At 38.2% G+C, this 23926-nt stretch overlaps 1 protein-coding gene and 2 long non-coding RNA genes across 4 annotated transcripts in view; 1 reads left to right on the forward strand and 2 right to left on the reverse strand.

The window, feature by feature from the left end:
* On the reverse strand, nucleotides 1–9224 carry gdnfa (glial cell derived neurotrophic factor a). The gene is made up of 2 exons (XM_056261419.1): nucleotides 9038–9224; nucleotides 1–524 (listed from the first exon to the last, which is right to left on the reverse strand). The coding sequence occupies exons 1-2, from the start codon at nucleotides 9222–9224 to the stop codon at nucleotides 1–3; spliced, it is 711 nt and encodes a 236-aa protein (XP_056117394.1).
* Nucleotides 9160–23926, forward strand: part of LOC130094891 (uncharacterized) — a 26764-nt gene continuing 11997 nt past the window's right edge. Inside the window, exons 1-3 of one of the 2 annotated variants that reach the window (XR_008808015.1) lie at nucleotides 9160–9266; nucleotides 21727–21795; nucleotides 22268–22614. This is a non-coding gene — a long non-coding RNA (uncharacterized LOC130094891). Of the gene's footprint in view, nucleotides 9267–21726; nucleotides 21796–22267; nucleotides 22625–23926 lie in introns of both variants that reach the window. The other variant, XR_008808016.1, reaches the window with a different exon arrangement.
* On the reverse strand, nucleotides 19097–19470 carry LOC130094893 (uncharacterized). Its single transcript, XR_008808018.1, has 2 exons — nucleotides 19435–19470; nucleotides 19097–19285 (listed from the first exon to the last, which is right to left on the reverse strand). It is a non-coding gene; the product is annotated as an uncharacterized LOC130094893 (long non-coding RNA).

Genomic DNA, 23926 nt, shown 5'->3' on the forward strand with positions numbered 1-23926 from the left:
TCAAACGCACGCACACTTTTTCGCGGAGTGCTTTTTAAGTGTGTGATATTCCAAGCTGTCGTCCAGGAAGGAGATGTCGTCGTCGAACGCGATTGGCCGACAGCAGGTCCGCGCCGGCGTGTCCTTGTCCAGCTTGCGGTTGTGTGTGAGGTTGTTCAGGATCTTGTCGTAGTTGGTCTCGGCGTCGTGACACGGGCCGCTGCAGTAACGGAAGATCAGCTCTTCTTTGGTCGCGTAACCCAAGCCCAGGTCTGTGACGTTCAGGTGGATCTCTTTCAGGAGGCAGCCTCGCCCTTGACCTTTGACCCTGTCGTCTCGGCTTTCCTTCCGCCCGCGACCCCTCTTTCTGTCTCCGCGACCCCGCCCCGACCTCTCGGTGTTTGTTGCTCCTCTCTGCCGGCCTCGGTCCCGCTTCGGCTGAGGTTCGGTGTGTGTGTGAGGAGATCTGCGCAGTCGGCCCAGAGTCGCTTCGATGAAGTCCATTACGCTCTCGAACCGCTCCGGGTAAAGGCCGTTTACAGCATCTTCAAGAGACAGTGGAAGATTGCTTCATTAGTGATGCATGTTTCAGTGTGCATTTGTGATATTCCTCGATATGTCATTTAAAATAATGCACAATTTGAGAAAGTTTTAGTGAACAACAACAACACAATGATTCATATTCAATTTTTTAAATAATGACTATTTCAAACATTTGTTAATTGAATTAAAGTGAATGTTCACTGAAATAAATAGTATAAAAATGTATTTTATAATACAATTTATTATTTTATAATAAAATGTATTTTATTTATATTTTATATTTTATTTAAAAAATGGTTTAAGTTGAAGAACTAAAAATACTACAACTAAAATTGAAATATAAAATAATAAAACTAAAGACATGTTTTTTTTTTAAAAACTAATAAACCCGATGAGAGAGAACAGCAAAAATATTAAAACTTAAACTAAAATTAAACTGAATATCAAAATAATAATAAATGCCATATTAGTGATACTAAAGAACACTGATATAACTTTTAGTATAAATATGCTTATAGTTTTTAAAAAATAAAAATACTACTTCAAAATATTATTAAATACCATAATAATGATGCTAAATAAACACTATGAATATTACTATACAATTCCTAGGACCTTGGAAAAAGTGCATACATTTATTTATCATTTTTTAAAAACATTTTCTATTTATTTCAGGTTGAAATGAGATTCTGATCTACAAAATGATTAACTAAACAGACATATATATAATAAAAAAATTACTAAAACAAACTAAAATTAAAATGAAAAATATAAAAATGAATAAAAAAACATATTAATGATATTAAATAACACTGGTTTATAGTGACCTAGATGAAGTGCAGAAATATTTCTGCTTTATATTTATGAAGCCTTTAGTGTTTATAAGTGAGACTGTGGCCTGCAGATGCTCAGCGTTCCCTCAGACTGTATATACGGTATGATATTGTTTATTTGTCCCTATCGGGCGTCCTGAATAACGGCGGATGACTCGGGATCCCGCCTGTCACCGGCCCGTGTTTTCATCTCACGACTGCCATGGAAAATCTTCTAGATCATGACATTGAGGTACAGCAGAACACATCTGCTCAACCGCAAACTGGAAACATGCGTCTTCAACAAAAGCAAGCGCTCGTTTGATCTGCATGTAATACACCATGATTTCATTACATCCAAACCCAACGTCCACTCGCTCTCCATTCAACCCAACCGAGCGGATCACAGTTCTCGGAACAGATCTGCAACTGATGCTGGACTCATGCCGCTAATCTCGCACGCCCACAACGTTATCCTCGGTTTCCCCAAATTATTTAACTTCAAATGTTTCAATGATGTCCACTCAATGAGGAGAAGACACTGAAAGCAGTTTCTGCATGGAGTGGGTCGCCATGTGGAGATCACATGACCAGCTGAAAATGTCTCATTTAGCATCATAATGTACAGGTGAAACTCGAAAAATTGGAATATGGTGCAAAAGTTCATTTATTTCAGTAATTCAACTTAAAAGGTGAAACTAATATATTATATAGACTCATTACATGCAAAGTGAGAGATTTAGAATATTGTCAAAAGGTTTTCATAAACTGTAAGCCATAATCATCAAAATTATAACAAATAAAGGCTTGAAATCTCTCACTTTGCATGTAATGTATTAGTTTCACCTTTTAAGTTGAATTACTGAAATAAATGAACTTTTGCACCATATTCTAATTTTTCGAGTTTCACCTAATAATAATAATACGTTTATTTTATATAGCGCCTTTCAGAAAACTCAAGGTCGCTTTACAATAAAGTACAAATAAACATTACATAGAAACAATAGAAATAAATTGAGATGGATAACATAATAGATAGTGATACATAAACATAGAAGTCAAGGACATATCAGACATATGATAAATGCATTTTTAAAATGACTTTTAAATCATCTTCAAGAGAAGCTGTATGATTTAATTAACCCTCCTCTGTTTAAAAACTGTATACACCTTTCATATTTCCCAATCAGTTTTGACCCGGTGGAACGTGAGCTTATAAAACTGAAGATATTACAAGAAATCTGGAGAATTTTGATAGTCTTAATCCCTGTACTAACAACTATGAATTTTTTTAGAACATTTTATGCACCACTTTTGGGTCAAAATTATGATTATGAATCAGTGTTGTTATTGCTAATTAAAACTATTCAAAACATTTACGTTACTGGGAATAAAAAACGTTCTGTTATACTTTTATATGAAAAATGCATTTTTAAATTACAGTAACTAAAAACTGTTGCCGTTAGTTCGTCCAAGCCAGTGCAACACGAGCAAAGACAGGCGTTTCGCAAGAGAAGCAAAGGATGCGAGGAGCTCAATGAAGACGTTTATTCACAGACGAGCGGCTGTGAGAATACAGCATGATGCAAGTTATACATAATCAATCGTGGTGCACTCCTGTAATCTGACAGAACACTTTCAACGCCCATCTCAGTGATTCTCAAGCCTGCTTTTCCACGCAATAAGTTGCAGCACATCTAACATGCATGAACATCTGTTCCACTGTAAATGAAGGACTCTCGGCGGGACTGAGAGGGGAATCTAGTTTAGCTGAGATGATTCAGATGCGATGGGAATCTAGTTTAGCTGAGATGATTCAGATGCGATGGGAATCTAGTTTAGCTGAGATGATTCAGATGCGATGTGAATCTAGTTTAGCTGAGAGGATTCAGATGCGATGTGAATCTAGTTTAGCTGAGATGATTCAGATGCGATGGGAATCTAGTTTAGCTGAGATGATTCAGATGCGATGTGAATCTAGTTTAGCTGAGAGGATTCAGATGCGATGTGAATCTAGTTTAGCTGAGAGGATTCAAATGCGATGTGAATCTAGTTTAGCTGAGAGGATTCAAATGCGATGTGAATCTAGTTTAGCTGAGAGGATTCAGATGCAATGGGAATCTAGTTTAGCTGAGATGATTCAGATGCGATGGGAATCTAGTTTAGCTGAGATGATTCAGATGCGATGTGAATCTAGTTTAGCTGAGAGGATTCAGATGCGATGTGAATCTAGTTTAGCTGAGAGGATTCAAATGCGATGGGAATCTAGTTTAGCTGAGAGGATTCAGATGCGATGTGAATCTAGTTTAGCTGAGAGGATTCAGATGCGATGTGAATCTAGTTTAGCTGAGAGGATTCAGATCCGATGTGAATCTAGTTTAGCTGAGAGGATTCAGATGCGATGGGAATCTAGTTTAGCTGAGAGGATTCAGATGCGATGGGAATCTAGTTTAGCTGAGAGGATTCAGATGCGATGGGAATCTAGTTTAGCTGAGAGGATTCAGATGCGATGGGAATCTAGTTTAGCTGAGAGGATTCAGATCCGATGGGAATCTAGTTTAGCTGAGAGGATTCAGATGCAATGTGAATCTAGTTTAGCTGAGAGGATTCAGATGCGATGGGAATCTAGTTTAGCTGAGAGGATTCAGATGCGATGTGAATCTAGTTTAGCTGAGATGATTCGGATGCGATGGGAATCTAGTTTAGCTGAGAGGATTCAGATGCGATGGGAATCTAGTTTAGCTGAGATGATTCAGATGCGATGGGAATCTAGTTTAGCTGAGAGGATTCAGATGCGATGTGAATCTAGTTTAGCTGAGAGGATTCAGATGCGATGGGAATCTAGTTTAGCTGAGATGATTCAGATGCGATGGGAATCTAGTTTAGCTGAGAGGATTCAGATGCAATGTGAATCTAGTTTAGCTGAGAGGATTCAGATGCGATGGGAATCTAGTTTAGCTGAGATGATTCAGATGCGATGGGAATCTAGTTTAGCTGAGAGGATTCAGATGCAATGTGAATCTAGTTTAGCTGAGAGGATTCAGATGCGATGGGAATCTAGTTTAGCTGAGAGGATTCAGATGCGATGTGAATCTAGTTTAGCTGAGATGATTCGGATGCGATGGGAATCTAGTTTAGCTGAGAGGATTCAGATGCGATGGGAATCTAGTTTAGCTGAGAGGATTCAGATGCAATGTGAATCTAGTTTAGCTGAGAGGATTCAGATGCGATGTGAATCTAGTTTAGCTGAGATGATTCGGATGCGATGGGAATCTAGTTTAGCTGAGAGGATTCAGATGCGATGGGAATCTAGTTTAGCTGAGATGATTCAGATGCGATGTGAATCTAGTTTAGCTGAGAGGATTCAGATGCGATGTGAATCTAGTTTAGCTGAGAGGATTCAAATGCGATGTGAATCTAGTTTAGCTGAGAGGATTCAAATGCGATGTGAATCTAGTTTAGCTGAGAGGATTCAGATGCGATGGGAATCTAGTTTAGCTGAGATGATTCAGATGCGATGGGAATCTAGTTTAGCTGAGATGATTCAGATGCGATGTGAATCTAGTTTAGCTGAGATGATTCAGATGCGATGGGAATCTAGTTTAGCTGAGAGGATTCAGATGCGATGGGAATCTAGTTTAGCTGAGAGGATTCAGATGCGATGGGAATCTAGTTTAGCTGAGATGATTCGGATGCGATGTGAATCTAGTTTAGCTGAGAGGATTCAGATGCGATGTGAATCTAATTTAGCTGAGAGGATTCTGATGCGATGTGAATCTAGTTTAGCTGAGAGGATTCAGATGCGATGGGAATCTAGTTTAGCTGAGATGATTCAGATCCGATGGGAATCTAGTTTAGCTGAGATGATTCAGATCCGATGTGAATCTAGTTTAGCTGAGAGGATTCAGATGCGATGTGAATCTAGTTTAGCTGAGAGGTGTCATGATTCTGCCATCATGTCTTTGATTCCTCTTGTCTTGTGGCAGGATCATGACAGAATCATGTTTTGTGTACAAGCGCATGGCCAATTGTTTGGCCATGCGCTTGTGTTGTCTCGTTGCGTTACCCCGCCCCCTTGTTATCCTCGTCTCGTCATTGTCTAGTCAGTTTCACCTGTCCTTGTCTAGTCAGTTTCACCTGTCTTTGTCATTAGTGTCTCCCTATTTAATCCCCTTGTGTTTCCTGTCCTGTGTCGGTACATTGTCTAACTTTGCGTGTTAATCCCTGTTAGTATATTGTCTGAAGACCTGTTTAATCAGTATTGTGAGTTCGTTTCCTGTCTAGTCAGAGTCTTTGTTTTTCATCGTGTCTTAGTCTTGTTATACTCTGCTCCAGTCCTGTTTTACCCCCTCGTGGGTTTTGTTTTCTGTTTTTGTCCTAAATAAATCATTTAAGTGTCATCTGCTGTCTGCGCCTGGGTTCTCCTTCCATCCACATGACAAGAGGATTCAGATGCGATGGGAATCTAGTTTAGCTGAGATGATTCAGATGCGATGGGAATCTAGTTTAGCTGAGAGGATTCAGATGCGATGTGAATCTAATTTAGCTGAGAGGATTCTGATGCGATGTGAATCTAGTTTAGCTGAGAGGATTCAGATGCGATGGGAATCTAGTTTAGCTGAGATGATTCAGATCCGATGTGAATCTAGTTTAGCTGAGATGATTCAGATGCGATGGGAATCTAGTTTAGCTGAGAGGATTCAGATGCGATGGGAATCTAGTTTAGCTGAGATGATTCGGATGCGATGTGAATCTAGTTTAGCTGAGATGATTCAGATGCGATGGGAATCTAGTTTAGCTGAGAGGATTCAGATGCGATGGGAATCTAATTTAGCTGAGAGGATTCTGATGCGATGTGAATCTAGTTTAGCTGAGAGTATTCAGATGCGATGGGAATCTAGTTTAGCTGAGATGATTCAGATCCGATGGGAATCTAGTTTAGCTGAGATGATTCGGATGCGATGTGAATCTAGTTTAGCTGAGATGATTCAGATGCGATGGGAATCTAGTTTAGCTGAGAGGATTCAGATGCGATGGGAATCTAGTTTAGCTGAGAGGATTCAGATGCGATGGGAATCTAGTTTAGCTGAGATGATTCGGATGCGATGGGAATCTAGTTAAGCTGAGAGGATTCAGATCCGATGTGAATCTAGTTTAGCTGAGATGATTCGGATGCGATGTGAATCTAGTTTAGCTGAGATGATTCGGATGCGATGTGAATCTAGTTTAGCTGAGAGGATTCAGATGCGATGGGAATCTAGTTTAGCTGAGATGATTCGGATGCGATGTGAATCTAGTTTAGCTGAGATGATTCAGATGCGATGGGAATCTAGTTTAGCTGAGAGGATTCAGATGCGATGGGAATCTAGTTTAGCTGAGAGGATTCAGATGCGATGGGAATCTAGTTTAGCTGAGATGATTCGGATGCGATGGGAATCTAGTTTAGCTGAGATGATTCAGATGCGATGGGAATCTAGTTTAGCTGAGAGGATTCAGATGCGATGGGAATCTAGTTTAGCTGAGAGGATTCAGATGCGATGGGAATCTAGTTTAGCTGAGATGATTCGGATGCGATGTGAATCTAGTTTAGCTGAGATGATTCAGATGCGATGGGAATCTAGTTTAGCTGAGAGGATTCAGATGCGATGTGAATCTAATTTAGCTGAGAGGATTCTGATGCGATGTGAATCTAGTTTAGCTGAGAGGATTCAGATGCGATGGGAATCTAGTTTAGCTGAGATGATTCGGATGCGATGTGAATCTAGTTTAGCTGAGATGATTCAGATGCGATGGGAATCTAGTTTAGCTGAGAGGATTCAGATGCGATGGGAATCTAGTTTAGCTGAGAGGATTCAGATGCGATGTGAATCTAGTTTAGCTGAGAGGATTCTGATGCGATGTGAATCTAGTTTAGCTGAGAGGATTCAGATGCGATGGGAATCTAGTTTAGCTGAGATGATTCGGATGCGATGTGAATCTAGTTTAGCTGAGATGATTCAGATGCGATGGGAATCTAGTTTAGCTGAGAGGATTCAGATGCGATGTGAATCTAATTTAGCTGAGAGGATTCTGATGCGATGTGAATCTAGTTTAGCTGAGAGGATTCAGATGCGATGGGAATCTAGTTTAGCTGAGATGATTCAGATCCGATGGGAATCTAGTTTAGCTGAGATGATTCGGATGCCATGTGAATCTAGTTTAGCTGAGATGATTCAGATGCGATGGGAATCTAGTTTAGCTGAGAGGATTCAGATGCGATGGGAATCTAGTTTAGCTGAGAGGATTCAGATGCAATGTGAATCTAGTTTAGCTGAGAGGATTTTGATGCGATGGGAATCTAGTTTAGCTGAGAGGATTCTGATGCGATGTGAATCTAGTTTAGCTGAGAGGATTCAGATGCGATGGGAATCTAGTTTAGCTGAGATGATTCGGATGCGATGTGAATCTAGTTTAGCTGAGATGATTCAGATGCGATGGGAATCTAGTTTAGCTGAGAGGATTCAGATGCGATGTGAATCTAGTTTAGCTGAGATGATTCAGATGCGATGTGAATCTAGTTTAGCCGACAGGATTCAGAGTGTACCGTTTTATGCATCAAATTTGTTTTGTGCATCAAACTCATTTTCTATATTTTGCATGCAATAAAATACATGCAACTGTGGACTCGTGCATTTTCTGTTAATCTGCTTTGGAACGATCTGTATTGTGAAAAGCGCTATACAAATAAATGCGAAGTGAATGTGAACATGCATTTTCAGCTGAACACATCATGCATTGACCGAACTGTGTGTCTCTAAGTGTGTTCCTCAAATCCTCGTTTTGCTTCGCTTCAGATTGCATGTCCTTCAGCAGAGCAGAGTCACTCACATGGCTTCAGTGTTTTAAGCGCTGCTGAACTGCACAGGAACGCTTTCTGGACTAGAGACACTGATGCGTGTAGGGATTGAATCCCCAAGACAAAAGCCTCTGAGTGTTTCAACATGTGTTTGTTTTCTGCAGCTCCATCGGCTGTTGCTCACTGTAGCTTCAGCACGCCTTACATTATGCAAGGAAATAAATTCATGCATATTTTACAAGCCAATGCAAACCCTTCCACTCGTTAAGTCTCTCATTTAGAAAGTTCCCACGATGCACAGTGATGCATGTGGCCGACGACGCGTCACCTCAGGACTACTGTGTGTAAAAGACCAGGCCGCTATTGAACATCTGGAACAGCTGCTGAAATGTGCATCAACACAATGAATGTGGAGTCGCGGATGCCTTTCCCATCACGTCAGGATCTGTTAGTGTTCACGGCAGCACCTTACTTAGAAAACCTGTGAGAAGAGCTTCAGCTCGAGAGGAGAACTCAGCGTTTCATGTGAACTGTCCGTGCGGAGGAATGCCACGTTCAGAATAGAAGTTTACAATAAAACAATGCGACTTTAAAAGCTTGGCCTGTGTCATGTGGGGTTTGTTACGTAAAACATGTGGTTAACCAGTGCTTAATGTTTCAGTCGAGGCACATTTAACCTCCTCTTGACCAGTGCAGTGTCACAGTTGTACATCTGTATCTGTGTTGCTCAACATGCAACTATGTAAGTAATTGAAAACAGCTCGCAGAAACTCTCCAATGCATCTGAGCTGCAACAAATGAACACTAGATGCATGTGCATGTGTGATGACAGTCGATTGGGGCAACAAGCTAATGCATGCTGACTTACATTGTTCCTCCATGGAGGCTTGCTTTCGGTTGTTGGTTTCAGGTTGGGAGTCGATGACGGGGTCCAGAGCGGGGATCTCACTGTGGACGATGGCTCTTTTGGATGAATGCAGTTTGTGGAAGACGGGACGTGTGGAAACGGAGCTCAGGAGCAACAAACACGTGGCTAGAATGTCCCATAACTTCATTTTAGACTCAGTTCCTTTGGGGGAAGCTGCAACAGTGCAAAGGTAAACGCATGAGTGTCTGCACAAGAACACACACGGCTGACAAAACGCTGCATGCAAATGCCAAAGGGAGAGATTTTGCATGTGTTAATTTGATGGATATATGGAGCTACTGAACATTTTTCCCAGAGGGAAACGGTTGAGATATGAGAAAGAAATGTAAGTTGTGAAAAGTGCAAAAATTAAATATTGTGATGATGGCCCTGCGTGAAATGTGTTCTGTAAGCTGGAGCCCAGTTAATGCCAAACAGATTTCTGTCAATATTGCAGAGCTGAAAAAATGTGTGTTTTCTGCCAGAGTTTTTCCCCATTCCGGATCCCGAAACCCCTGTTGATGAAAAGCCACATAAACTCTACCAGTTTCAATTATGTTTACTATGACTTTTATAGCAGTACATGACGCTTTACTCTAAATAGCTCCGTTTGTTGATCATTAAAACCTGCTGTTTCTATTTAATCATATTAGCTCAAGCTTTTATATATTTTATATGCCATAAAATGAGCTGGTTTAGATATTTAATGCATCATACAATCACAACCACCACAAATTGTTTCGTTTCAAGTATTTTAACTGCTAAATTTAGTCTATTAAAATGCATTGCTCATTTTTAGACCCCAGTGTAAACAAACTCTCACAGATTTCTCCATATTATTTACTGTGGATTTTACTTGTTTTATTGAAGTTGTGTGTATATATGGTATGGTATCCCACTATATACTGTATACGTTTTACAGTGCACTCTTGAAAAATAAAATATAGACGTTTTAAATTGGGTTTTAAAGACTATAGACATCAGGAGACCCTTTTTAGTTTCTTTAGGTGCTTCATAACAATTTTTTTTAAATTAAAAAAATGAATAAAACTCATCTATACAGCCATAAGAACAAAAGTGTACGGATTATTTACTGTAAAAATGAATAAGTAAAACCTATTTGTGCCCATATGCAGAGATAATGATATAAACTCACCTTAAATGGGGTCCATACAGACCAGAGCTTCAGAAAAGCCCAATTCTCAGAGCAAACCGGGAAACATTTAAAGATCCAAAAGATAAAATCCGTGAGTTATCCTCAAAAATATCACGATTCCCGGTCCATTCACAACATGTTATTATCCACTAGATCCAAACGAAGCGCGCGCTGAAGTGTCCAGATCTCCAGTGTCCTCAAACTGACGCGCGCGCCGCTCAACTCACTGTGCGCAACGCCACGCGACGCGCGAGACTGTGATGCTGCCGCGCGCCGCGTCTGTACGAGAGAAACCCAGCAGCAGCGCGTCAGAAGAAGACATCGGGATGAGGATCCCGACTAACTGGAATAGTTTCCCGCGTCTGTTAAAACGCGCCACATTCTGCCTCCGAAACGCACCGCACAGGTGAAGAAATCCAGGTGAATGCTTGTTAATATCCACACAGATCAGGGGAAAGCGAAGGAGAAGTGATATCTGTCAGCGCACAGCAGGCATGATCCACACGCGCGCCCCTGTAAACGCGTTTGACGCGCACACTGAGCTGTGAGCGCGTTTAAATACGCTCACGGGTTCGAGTGCGCTGACGTCACTCCCTGGCCACGCCCTCAGCCCTCAGCACAGATCCGTCCATCACTGGACACTCATAATAAAGCTGTAATACAACAATATGAAAGCATTAAGAGTTTGTGCTGAAAATGAGCAACTTTTAAAATAAATGAGATATTTGAATAAAGCAAAATCCGGTAACACTTTATTTTACAGTGTCATTGTTACATATGTTACATGTAGTATCTATAGTTATAACTGTAAATTATGCATAATTACATGCAACTAACCCTCAACCAAACCCTAATCCTACCCTAACCCTATAGTAAGTACATGTAGTTAATTATTATTATTACTCAGTACTTAAATATGTAACAAAGACACCTTACAATAAAGGGTTACTCTTTATATTGTGTCTTATATTAACTGCATGTACGTACTTTAGGGGTTGGATTAGGGTTTGGTTTAGGGTTAGTTGCATGTAATTATGCATCATTTATAGTTATTAGTGTAACCCAAAATCCTCATTACTCTAAAATCATATGACTGTATTACTGATCCAAAAGCTTGAAATAGTCTAATTAAACAAGGGCTATTTAGAGTAAAGCATCATAAATATGTATCTTTCAATATGACCATGGTATTCTTTGAAGTACCTTGCAATGTGTGCCATAAACACCGTGGTATTAATCTGGTCCGCCGCAGTGTTTTGTAAGGGAGGCTTGTTGTGTTTGTGTGTTAAGCTGCGTCATACAGTCTTTATTAAAACCATCTTTACTAAATCAAAGGATTGTTTAGACGTTAAAAACCCATCCGCCATTATCAATGAAGCTCTGAATTCAGTCTGAAAAATGAGATCGTCTAAACATAACCTTATCCTAAATATTTATAATTCTGATTACAATCATTTACATTTTTTTGTGCAAAAACAGAAGTACAACAAAGTGATTTATCCTAAAACTGAATTTCTTTCTCAGGATCTTAAGAATAATTGCTTGAACACTAGTTTTGCAGTGAAATATGAATAATGAATTTCTTTACAAGATGCAAATGTAATAGATTGATGCCGACATGCATTGCACAGACTTTAGAACAAGATACAGAATAATCACTAAAAAAGCAATGCAAATAAATAAACGAGTGAGCGCAGATATGTGTGCTTTGTGTATAAAGCGTGAGGAGGAGGAGGAGGAGGAGGAGGGGGTTCCCCAGCTGAGCCTTCGTCCCTCCCAGGATTCCTGCTCAAATACTCATCGTCTTTCTCGCTACTGTCGTCTTTGGCTTCCCTGAGGGAGTTTGTGAGGCTCTATTCATTGTAAAGCTGGTCGGAACAATTCGCATTGTGATGAGCACTATACAAACAAATTGAATTGGAAAAAGAAACTGAATTGAATTAAAGCTGCGTGGCATTATAAGTGAAGCTCTCTAAACATCCTGAGTCTGAAAGCACATCCATGCACATGTACATTTCAATTAGAGTGAAACATGAAGACGTGGATGTTGGAGAAGTAATGCTTATTAAACCTTTTTTTTTTTTTTGTATGCATGCAGTTCTCATGCCCTCATATTCAATTTATTCTCTTTTTTAAAAAGAAAATCTTTAATATTTAGTCACTGCATGATGTTCTTAGTGTTTTTGTCTTGTTTTCCAGTACAGATAAACATTCTTAAATCAAGATGCATTTATGTAAGTAAAATACTGAGTTTTTTTTTTGCAATGTATGTATTAAAATGAATAGCAAAAACAGCTAAAATGGGATTAAACACGATATCATTTTTTCCCCTCATGTTTTCTTGTCCTGTGCATTCAGACAGTGTTGGTGGAGTGTATTGTGAAGGTAAAAGCATTGGTTGTCATTATGATTTCCTAAAGAAATCTGTCATATAATACATGAAGGGCCAAACCCTTAAACTCAACACTCAAATCCTGAAAGGCGAGACACGGCATGTTCTCTTTGAATAGGTATTAAAGTGAATATGCAGAACTTGGACGGGTCTATAAAGTGTGTTTGCTTTTAACCTTCTGTTGGGTGTTTTCATAATGCAGGCATGATGTTTTTATGCTCTTTCCATCAGCGGGTTTGTCATGATGCTCTGAACACTGCGTTTAATTGTAGCGGTGTAGCGATTCCCTCACGTCACGATTCGATACATATCACGATACTGAACTCACGATACCATATTAGTGCGATACTCCAAGACATATGATAAAAGATTAACAAAAAATGTACTGTTGATTAAAATGCTAAATTTAATATTACATTGTGTGTGTAAATGAATAGGGTTGGACTTGGGAAAAGACACCAGGATAACAATATTCATGATTCTGAAGCTGAAAATACTGAATTATTTTAGACAAATATTCTTGCACTCTTTCACTGACTAGATATATTTAAAATAACATAGGCCACTTTTAACTGATAACAAGACATTTGGCATTATCAGGATCCACAAATATTCCCCCATTGCATTATTATACATTATATTTAACATTATAGTAGTTTAATGTAGTACTGACACTAAAACTCGAATTTGAAAACTTAATTTTTTTCCTCACACAGAAATTGTCATTTTGGGTGAATTATACACGATACATATTGTCATTATCCACGATACATATTGATGCATTTTTGTATTGTGATATATTGTTACACCCCTAGTTAATTCTAATGAATAAAAAGTTTAAACATGTTGCACTATAGACAACAGTTCAGGCATTCAGAGCATGCTAGGAAAACTTAAACTGTAAAAACAAACTCCACTATTCATCAAGTGAAATGTGCATTAATGTTTTCAGGCCAGCACACAGATGCTGTGGAAGTGCTGGTCGAGTATCCGGTGTTCTTCAGCTGTGACTCTGTGATCCCGTCGTCCCGTAGTGAAGTCCGATCTCCTGCTCCTACATTTAGATATGTGCGTGTGGTTATATTTAAGCAATTTTGTCATAATTGGCCGTAAGCCCAGTGCTTCTGCTTTAGCTTCTTCATTGATCCATGTTATCACTCCGCGAGTCTGTCTTTCACAGCATTTACAATCACGTTTTTTTTTTTGCTTAGTTAAAGTCACCATGAAATCTTGTTTTTTTTATGTAATATTGTAGTGTAAATAATAAATTATTTATTGGTGCAGTTCATTTTTGTTTTTAAATTATGTGCCGCGTAATCTTTAATCAAGCAGCAACATCTTTTCTCTGATGATGTGGGCGGGGCAACCTGTCACTCACATGAGATCCACCAATAGCAAACCACAACCATCCAATCAATTTCCCACAGACACAATCAAGCCCCGCCCACATTTGATCTTGTTCCAGAAGCGTTTCACTCGGATATACGACACAATAGGGAAGAAAACACTAGCACAACTTCCATTTCATGATGACTTTAGGGGGCTGTTTACACGACACCGTTTTCAACTAAAAAGATAAAACTTTTTATGCGTTTTGGCCGTTCGTTTACACGACAATGGCGTTTTAAGTGCTTGAAAACGCAAAGTTTTGAAAACGGGTTTCAAAGTGCAAGTCTCCGTGTAAAACAACAAAAACGCGAATCTCTGAAGACGATGACGTCATGCACATGCGTATTACGTGTTCAGTCTATACAGTGTTTCATCGCCATCTACTGGCCTGGCAGCAGAATACAGCGTTTTTATTCGTTTTCGCGGATCCGTGTGAAGAGGGATCGTTTTGACAATGGGGTTGTCTGTTCGCGAAAAACTTCTCAGTTTTAAGCATATCGTTGTCGTGTAAACGTACCCTAAGACATCATCAGGTTTAAAAAAAAAGTTTCATCATGAATGCACGTTCATTTATATTGGCACCATTAATCAAAGGGCTTTAATCAAGTTAATCCAAATTTAGTTTTTGAATTTTTCTGAAAATTGGTCTTAAATATCTTTAGTTTCTATTTAAAATTTTAATGACTTGCGTATAGTTTTTGCCGTAAAAATAGCCAAGGAAGCTGGCATGGCATTCAAAACAAACATAACACTTGAGTAAATGCATTAACGTATATTATGAGCAATACATTTGTTACAGTATTTATTTATCTTTGTAATAAAACTACAACTGTTAGTTCATGTTAGCTCAGGTCCATTGAATAATATTATGAGATACAACTTTTAATTTGAATAATGTTTTAGTAAATAACTAAGTAACTAACAAATGTTACCCAAACATCAATCCTGCATTTGTTGCATCCAACGCTCAGTTCATGTTTTTGAAACACATAATCTGTTGCGAAACTAATGCAGGCAGCATTTTAATACAGTAGAGTTCCAATCTAGTTAAAAATAGGCCTATCCTATTTTGCTCACTGTTTGTGCTGTGTATTTATATGCATATTACGTTGTCATAATCATTATTTCAGCTAGTAGAATGCAGGTGCATATAAGCAATGAAGCAGCTCACTTAGTTTTGAAAGCGAGTTGCAAAGTGTCAAACTCGTTGATGACGGTGTGGAAACATGCGTGAGTAATCAGAGATCTCTGCTTGAATAAAATGCTCAGGATAATGAAATTACAGGCATATGGGTGCAGGGAACAAAGATCAGAGTGCCACAGTGTGAGATGGGTGTTTCCCTGATCTAGACAAGCTGTGATTACCACAACTCCCTTCAGTAAACAATTAGATAAAATAAATGTTATTTCCAGAACGCCAACGATAACATCTGCCGTGTTGGTGAGGAACCAAAGTACACACTGACGATGACCCAGTAACAACGTGTTTGCATGCATAATTGCAAGGTCTTTTGAATAACACATGTGAATCGAACAATACAGAGTCATGTGAGCTTTTTATTCCACATTTCATTAGATGTGTTTGCGAAGCTGACAGCGTTTGTCTACTTCTGCAGCATTATCGTTTGCAAACGCTTGGACACATGATAATGGTGGTCCATACAATAGTATTATGGTCTTTAAATTATTTTCTGGTCATTTTTGAGATTTGTTTTGCTTTTCATAATGTTTTGTATCAAACTAGTAATATTTGATTGCATTTGATCTATTTGCGACTGTAGATTTCAATGACAATACATATCTTTAAAGAGTTTTTTCTCCACTTCAGTATCACTTATATACACCAAAATTTACAGATTTATTCCTGTATATATTCTGAAGGTTTTTACTGAGGGGTTTCTTCAAATATCATTCAGCTGATGTGGCATCAGTTGTTATTGTTTGCAAACGCTTGTTATATTGGTGGTACAATAGAAATACTGGGTCACAACACAAAAACTGTGTGTCTTTTTCTCCACTTCAGCAACACTTACATACACCCAAATTTAGATATTAATTCCTGTGTACATTCTGAAGGTTTTTACAGAGGGGATTATTCATATATAATTCGGCTGATTTTGTACAATGTTTTATTCATGAAAACATGGTGGGGAAAAAAAAAATTGTTCTCCACTTCAGTATCACTTATATACACCAAATTTTACAGTTTTATTCCTATCTATATTCTGAACATTTTTACTGAGGGGTTTGTTCATATAGTATATTTCTCCTGATTTATATAACATTGTATTACTAAAAACATGGAGAAAGTGTATTTTTTTCTGTCGGTTGTCAGTATTTTCAGATTTATGTAGTGATAAAAAGACATAGCCAAAATCCCCTCTGTAAAAATATTTAACTCTAATATGTCAACAAAATGTAACAAGAATTTTAAACCTGGCTTCATCCAATGTTCAGATTTGTGTTCTGGAAAGGTATGCAATTAGCAATTAATCTAAATATTTATAACGTTAATATAACATTTTAAACTAAATTGGGCAATTCAATCAGTCAACCATTACTTTGTAATAATGTGTGATATTTAGCAGTTTCAGAGTGAAAATATTTTCTGAATAAAATCCTACATCAAACTTAGTTTTAGAGGTTTGATCAAATGACTAACATTATAAGTTTAATTATGAAACAGATCTTGCATGAGGTGTGGATGACACTATTAAACAATCTAGGACAGGTTACTTTTGGACACACTGATTTTGACCTCTACTAACAGTGTTTTCATAATATTCATAATGATCGTGTCAATGGGAACATACTGCAGGTAAACACACTTTGTTTACTAGATAAAAGCTGTTATCTAATATGTGTTTATAGTTAAGTTGACATGTTACTTGCTCCGTTGCACTTATTTTCCCGCTCTCTTCACAGGAATCTGATCAGCTCCACCTGTGTTACCTGTGGAGAAAATTATGTCATGTATTTGGTGTGTTACTATCATAGCATGTGTAAAATGTCAGTGGCCGTTGTGTCAGATATTCACTGGGTGTGCTGGTTCAGGTGATAAATGCAGATAAGAAATGTATAAAGTTAAAGAGCAGAGATATGTTTGGACTTTCATCACCATAGAAGGACGGTATTCAGGGTTGTGTGTTGAATTAATGACAGTCTTCCTTTCTATTTTAAGCGCAGAAGTCCAAAAGCCAGTGCAATGAAAGGTCTGTCAGCTGATGATGAAAGAGTCTCTTCTAGAATGAAGCGTTTCAGGTGAAATTGAGTCAATATTGTTACCCAGAGGAAAATGTTATTGCCCTGCTCTTTCACTGGAGATTTAATGAGTTATGAGTCACTGAAGTATCAACTTTGTCTCAGATGTTTCCTGAAATTCCTGAAAACACAAATGAGTCAATAGTTCTCATTCATCTATTAAATAAACGTGGAACAGCTCAGATCATTTGATGAGAAATATCTGAGATTTCGAACTTGTGATCATCCCAGACTTTGCTATCGTCTGGATCTCTTGTGAATCTCTAGATGAGACCGATGATGTAACTGCAATCTTATTCTCAGGAGTCATTTCATGTCCTTTTAATCTCAATGTTGATATATAAATGAGATCTCACTTGTGATTTCTTTTTGTTCTTACAGGTTGTTTTGACTTGAATGCATCGCTGAGAAAGTGTTGCAAATAACTCCTTTTTTTTTTGCAAATGACTTGATCCCTCTGATTTTTTTTTTTGTGTGTGCAAATTACTTGATTTTTTTTTTTGCAAGTAACTTATTTTTAAAAAATAAAATGCAAATAACTTTTACGATTTAGATTTTTTTGCAGACTTTATTGCAACTTGATCCAAATAACTTTACCCTTCTGATTTTTTTTTCTGGGGGGGGGGGGGGGGGGGGGGGGGGGAGGGGGGGGATGAATAAAGGCCCTGATAAACTTCAAGTGATATCGAAGAGCGAACTGGTGTGATGTAATTGGAGTTTGTTTCAGGCATTCGAAACCGCTTCGAAAAGTTCGCACTGACTGGTAAACACCATGAGCTACCATTGGTCCATGGTGGTGATGACATAATAAGTAGGTGTGGCTCTGGAGCTCCGCCTTCTTTGACATGACAATCTTCATTTCCTCTTTTCAGTCCGTCAAGGTCAGACACGAGTAAAACATGAACACACCGGAGAGCCGTTTTAGAGTATAAATTGAAGTGTAATTCTCACTTAAAAGCAGCACTGACACTGTTATTCATGTTCAATACTGTAAAGCTGCTTAGTTTAAAGCAAACTATTGTATAAAGTACCGTATAAATAAATAAATGTGATGTAACTTTACGCTATTACCAGATGCGGTTTCACTTTATTTTAAGGTGTCATTGTTACAGTGTAATTATGTATTTAAGTACTGAGTAATATTAAGCAACTATACTTAGTATAGGATTAGGGTTTGGTTGAGGGTTAGTTGCATGTAATTATGCATAATTTACTGTTAATACTATGGTAAGTACATGTAACATGTGTAACAAGGACACAGTAAAATAAAGTGTTAGCCCAGATGCATTCTTAACTGTTTTCTCACTGCTGTCATTTTTGTTGTGTTTATTTTGTTATTGAGAGGAAAAAACACAACACATGTTAACATATTCATCTAAACGGTGTCAGGATGTTCCAACTTCTTTTTACTCCTAAATGAAGAACTTTGCTGTGAGTATAAAATGAATGTGATAAAATAGAATGTCTCCTTTATTTTAGATATATTAATGAGATCCCATTTGTAATTGATTTTCTTTCTTACAGGCTGTTTTGACCTGAATGCATGGAGAAAGCTCTTTTGTTTCATTAGAGGTGTTTTGCTTGTTGGCAACTCTTTTGAATTCCTCCTGCTGTAAAATCTATGGAAGCTTGTTTCCGCCACTGAATTAAAAAAATTATAATTGCGACTTTTTATCTCACAATTGCGAGATATGAAGTCAGAATTGTGAGAAATAAAGTCGCAATTGCAAGAAAAACTTTTAATCTCACAATTCAGATTTTTTTTCTTCACAATTGCGAGTTTACATCTCGCAATTCTGACTTTATAACACATAATTGCGAGTTTATATCTCAAAATTCTGACATATTTTCTCAGAATTGTGAGATATAAACTCGCAATTGCGAGTTATCAGGCCAATTCTAAGGGGGAAAAAAGACTAACTTTTTTCCCCCCAGAATAGTTTATATCTCACAATTCTGACTTTACAACATGCAATTGCGACTTTATATCACGCAATTCTGACTCTATAACCTGCAATTGCGACTTTATTTCAATAAATTCTGACTTTATATCTCGCAATTCTGACTTTACAACACGCAATTGCGACTTTATATCAATCAATTCTGACTCTATAACCTGCAATTCTGACTTTATATCTCGCAATTCTGACTTTACAACACGCAATTGCGACTTTATATCACGCAATTCTGACTCTATAACCTGCAATTCTGACTTTATATCTCGCAATTCTGACTTTATAACACGCAATTGCGATTTTATATCTCGCAATTCTGAGAAATAAAGTCAGAATTGTGAGATAAAAAGTCGCAATTACCTTTTTTATTTTTCATTCTGTGGCGGAAACAAGCTTCCATAAAAATCTGATCAAAAAAATTGAGGAAACCCATTGCCTTAAAATGATTAAGTAAATAAACTCAAAGAAATTAAGTAATGTGGAATTGTTAAAGGAGCCGTATGTAAGATTGTGGCCAAAACTGGTACTACAATCACTTTCAAATTACTGTAGAGCGGTGTATCCCCTCCCCCTCCCCCCTGACTCGAGGTTGCCAGATCGGCTGCAGGATTAGCAACGTTGGCGTCTTCAAATTCTTCTCCGTTTTCAGCCGTCTCCATCTTTCAAATTCATCTCCTATACAAATCCTTGTTTTATTTCGGACTTTGTCACAAAGTATTTCGGAATCACAACGAGTTTTTTTTTTTGATTCGTAACGTTAGACATTTGTTTATCCGACACGTTTGTGGTAACTACAGCAGAGCTGGCAACCCGGATGCCGCAACAGTACTGACTTCGTGATTGGTAGATAGGTGGTGGCGCATCAGTCCAAAACACAACATGACAACATCAACATCAGTTGAGGGCTGCAACTTCACTTTTTAAATGACAATATCCTGGCCGGACTACTGTTGTCAGTGATATAAGTATTTGAAATGAACATGATTTCTTCATGTCTAGTGACATATCAGGGCCATTTTATGATTAATTGAAATACATTTCCTACATACGGTTCCTTTAAGTTCAGATAACTTAATTTTTTCAATTAAGCGTTAAGTTTATTTACTTAAAAAAATTTAGTAAACTCGTTGCCTTAAAATGATTAAGTAAATAAACTTAACGCTTAATTGAAAAAATTAAGTTATCTGAACTTAACAATTCCACATTACTTAATTTCTTTGAGTTTATTTACTTAATCATTTTAAGGCAATTTTTTTAAGTAAGTGAACTGAACCCTTTTTACAGTGAGTAGATCAGCGTTGGCGGATGTCCAGCACACTGAATGCTTACAGGAGTCGTGATGTCCAGTGGCCTGCATAACCAATCTGGGAATGACGCAGGGCATTTGAGGGAGCAGCTCCCAAGCGTTTCATTCCTGTCGGTGTGTTTCCACAGGACAGGCATAAGTGCTGGTTCACAGGCCCTGCGCGGTCAGTATAAGCCCTGGACAACCTCTCTGCGGTCAGGCCTGAGTGTGTTTGCAACCCTTTCTGACTGCGCCAGACGTGAACTCATAGCATGCCAGCGCTGTGTTCTGGTACCTGTGAGCTTTGAGCTCCAGCAGCTGCTGGTCATGACGGCTCCTACAGGAGAAGTGCTCTCTGACATGTGCTGACATTCCTCATTACTGCTGTAGAAACGGCTGGGGCTGTAGTGCATTTTGAAAGAATCTTCACCATTAATGCATTTTTTGCAGATAACTTTTTGAATGTTTTTTGTGTGTGTGTGTGTGTGCAATCATTTTAGATTTTTTTGCAATTAACCTGATTGTTTTAATTTTTTTGCAAATGACTTGATTTTTTATTTTTGCAAATAAGTTGATCTTTTTTTAAAAACTTGAATTTTTTGTAAATATTTTTTTAAATAGCATGATAGTTTTTAATTTTTTGCTAATGACTTGATTTGTTGTGTGCAAATAACTTGATTCTTTTTGCATTTTTTGTAAATAATTCATTTTTTGCAAATAACCTGATAGTTTAGAATTTTTACAAACAACTTGATCTTTTTGAATTTACACAGATTAAATTTTTTTACACAGATTGGTTTTGCGCAGTCAATCTGTTTTGCAGTTCTTAAAACTGTTGTTTTCTCTTGCAAATCATTGTTCACTGTTTTTGCAAATAACTTGATCTTTTTAAATTTACAAAGATTGAATTTCTCACACAGATTGGTTTTACGCGCGGGTCAATCTGTTTTGCAGTTGTTAAAACTGTTGTATTCGCTTGCAAATAATCACCGTTCACAGGTTTGCAATGCTTTTGGCCGTATTTCGGCAAAAAAAAAAAAAAAACGTGCCAAAAGTGTAAGCGCAGAAAAATGGGAGCCAGAGGAATAGAGATCATATTTATTTCGCATTAGCATGAAGCTGCAGTTTCACAATATATGAATTACATTTACGAATAACAGTACAATGTTGAATATAATCATTTTTTTCTTATACGCCTGAAACGTGATACAGCTTTACAAAACTTCTCTTGCGCATGCATCCATGGAATTGAGTCTGAGATGCACGGCAACAGTTGCTAAGGTAAGATTAGAATCTTCATTCTTTTGTCCTTCTAAATAGAATTCTAACACATGATCCTGCTTTGATGTCTTTCTGATTTAATCAACAAAATATTTGGCCTCGGTTTGATTGATATCACCATTTCTTTATTGAGCTGTTATAGAAATGCACCATTTGTTTTGCTGAGAAACCAAAGATGAACAAGAACAAACTGAAACTAGACTTACGCAGTTGATCATTTTGGCTTATATCAAACAATTACAAAAAATTCTGAATATCAGCATGACTTGCTCTGTTCTCATATTCAGCATCTTATATATTCAAACTATGAACTGTCCAGTTTCAGTCTGATGTTGACGTTCTCATCGTCCTTGGTTTCTCATGGGCTGTTCATATTTCCTGAGTGCTATTTTGATGCTAACCTCTAGCATTCAGCGTGGCCACGTTAAAAGCGTGGTGCACACGGTCTTAGTCTTGACTTACATGTAACAAGGTTGCACTAATTGGAGGAGGAAGTGCCGGGGATGTTTAGCACTGACGGGGCTTGAGGACCAGGACTTGATCCGAGCCTGAATTGGATCCTGTTTCGGCCTCCAATTCCTCCAGTTAATCCGGCAGCGGCTGCAGGGAAGCAAGCGTTCATTCGACCGCAGAAAACCGAGTTGGCAGCACCTGCAAAAGGAGGATCAAAGAGGCCAGAGTTAAGCCACCTACTGGATCCGTGTCACACTATATCCTCGGGATACTGTGTCGATCTCAGTGGCCACAGCAGCTGGTCAGCTGGACACCAGTGGATCATGTTTGGCTGTGAGATCCTCTCGGAAATCAAGGCTTCTCAAGGTCAGAGATGGTTCTAGATGGGCGTTGCACAGTGTTCTCATACCTCCGATTTGTCAGGAGATATTCAAGATAACATGCCTTAATGTGACGCCATATTAGTCTGATATACGATTTAAAATAAAAAAACCTATAACTCTAACATTAAAGGGATAGTTCACCCAAAAATGAAAATTAGCCCACGATTTACTCACGCTGAAGTCATCCTAGGTGTATATTACATTCTTCTTTCAGACGAATACAATCAGAGTTATATTTAAAAATGTCCAAGCTTTATAATGGGAGTGAATGGCAGTTTCTGTTTTGCGTCTATCCATCATAAAAGTGCATCTATCCATGATAAAAGTGCATCTATCCATGCTAAAAGTGCATCTATCCATGATAAAAGTGCATCTATCCATCATTATAGTGCATCTATCCATCATAAAAGTGCATCTATCCATGATAAAAGTGCATCTATCCATCATAAAAGTGCATCTATCCATCATAAAAGTGCATCTATCCATCATAAAAGTGTGGCGTGATGCCAATTGCTTTATAGAGGGGTTTCACCAACGTCACGTTCTGGGCGGTAACCCGGATGCGCGGCCATTATGGAGGCACTCGGATGTAAACAACAGCATGGATTGCACTGTTCATGTACTACTGAACACATTGTTACACTAATAAACCACGGAAAAAACACGTGGTAGGTGCGAAATCATATAGAGAAGGACTTGGGAAGCAGGAGAGAGCGCAACATTTTGACAAACTAAAGTTAATATGTTTTATGTGGTCACATTATGTGGTAGCTGCTAAAGATCCGAACGAGTTAGCTTCTCTAGCACGTAACATTACTGCAATTCTTCCATCTATTTATTATCCCGAAATAAGATACGTTCAGATTGTCAGTCCAAAAAAGCACATGAAATTCGTTTCAAGTTACATCCATATGTGGTTTGAAATCCTATTCAAATCACATATCAGGACATCAGCCTCAGTCTGAACGCTCGGATTTCGCGTGGTATGTCTTAAAATGCAAACGTCATTTATAGGAAACATGCTGAAAGTCACTGCCGAAACAATGCTGTGTTGTTGCAAAGTGCCGGACGAGCAGAAAAATATTATTTCTGAAACCGGCGCAGACGAGGGTGGGAAAAAAGCAGTAACGTTAAGGCCTGTTCACACCGGGACGAATTTCGCGCGCGTTATTCGCCGACGTTTAACGCCTCGTGACTAAACAAAGGGCGCCAATGTGAGTGTTCACACCAACGCGTAAAACGCCACGCGTAAAAGCGTCATTTTTTTTAAAACGCCTCGGGTTCGTTTTTTTGGT

This window comes from Rhinichthys klamathensis, unplaced genomic scaffold, assembly GCF_029890125.1.
Source record: "Rhinichthys klamathensis goyatoka isolate OS25496 unplaced genomic scaffold, OSU_Roscu_1.1 h1tg000182l_1, whole genome shotgun sequence".
Taxonomy (NCBI): domain Eukaryota; kingdom Metazoa; phylum Chordata; class Actinopteri; order Cypriniformes; family Leuciscidae; genus Rhinichthys; species Rhinichthys klamathensis.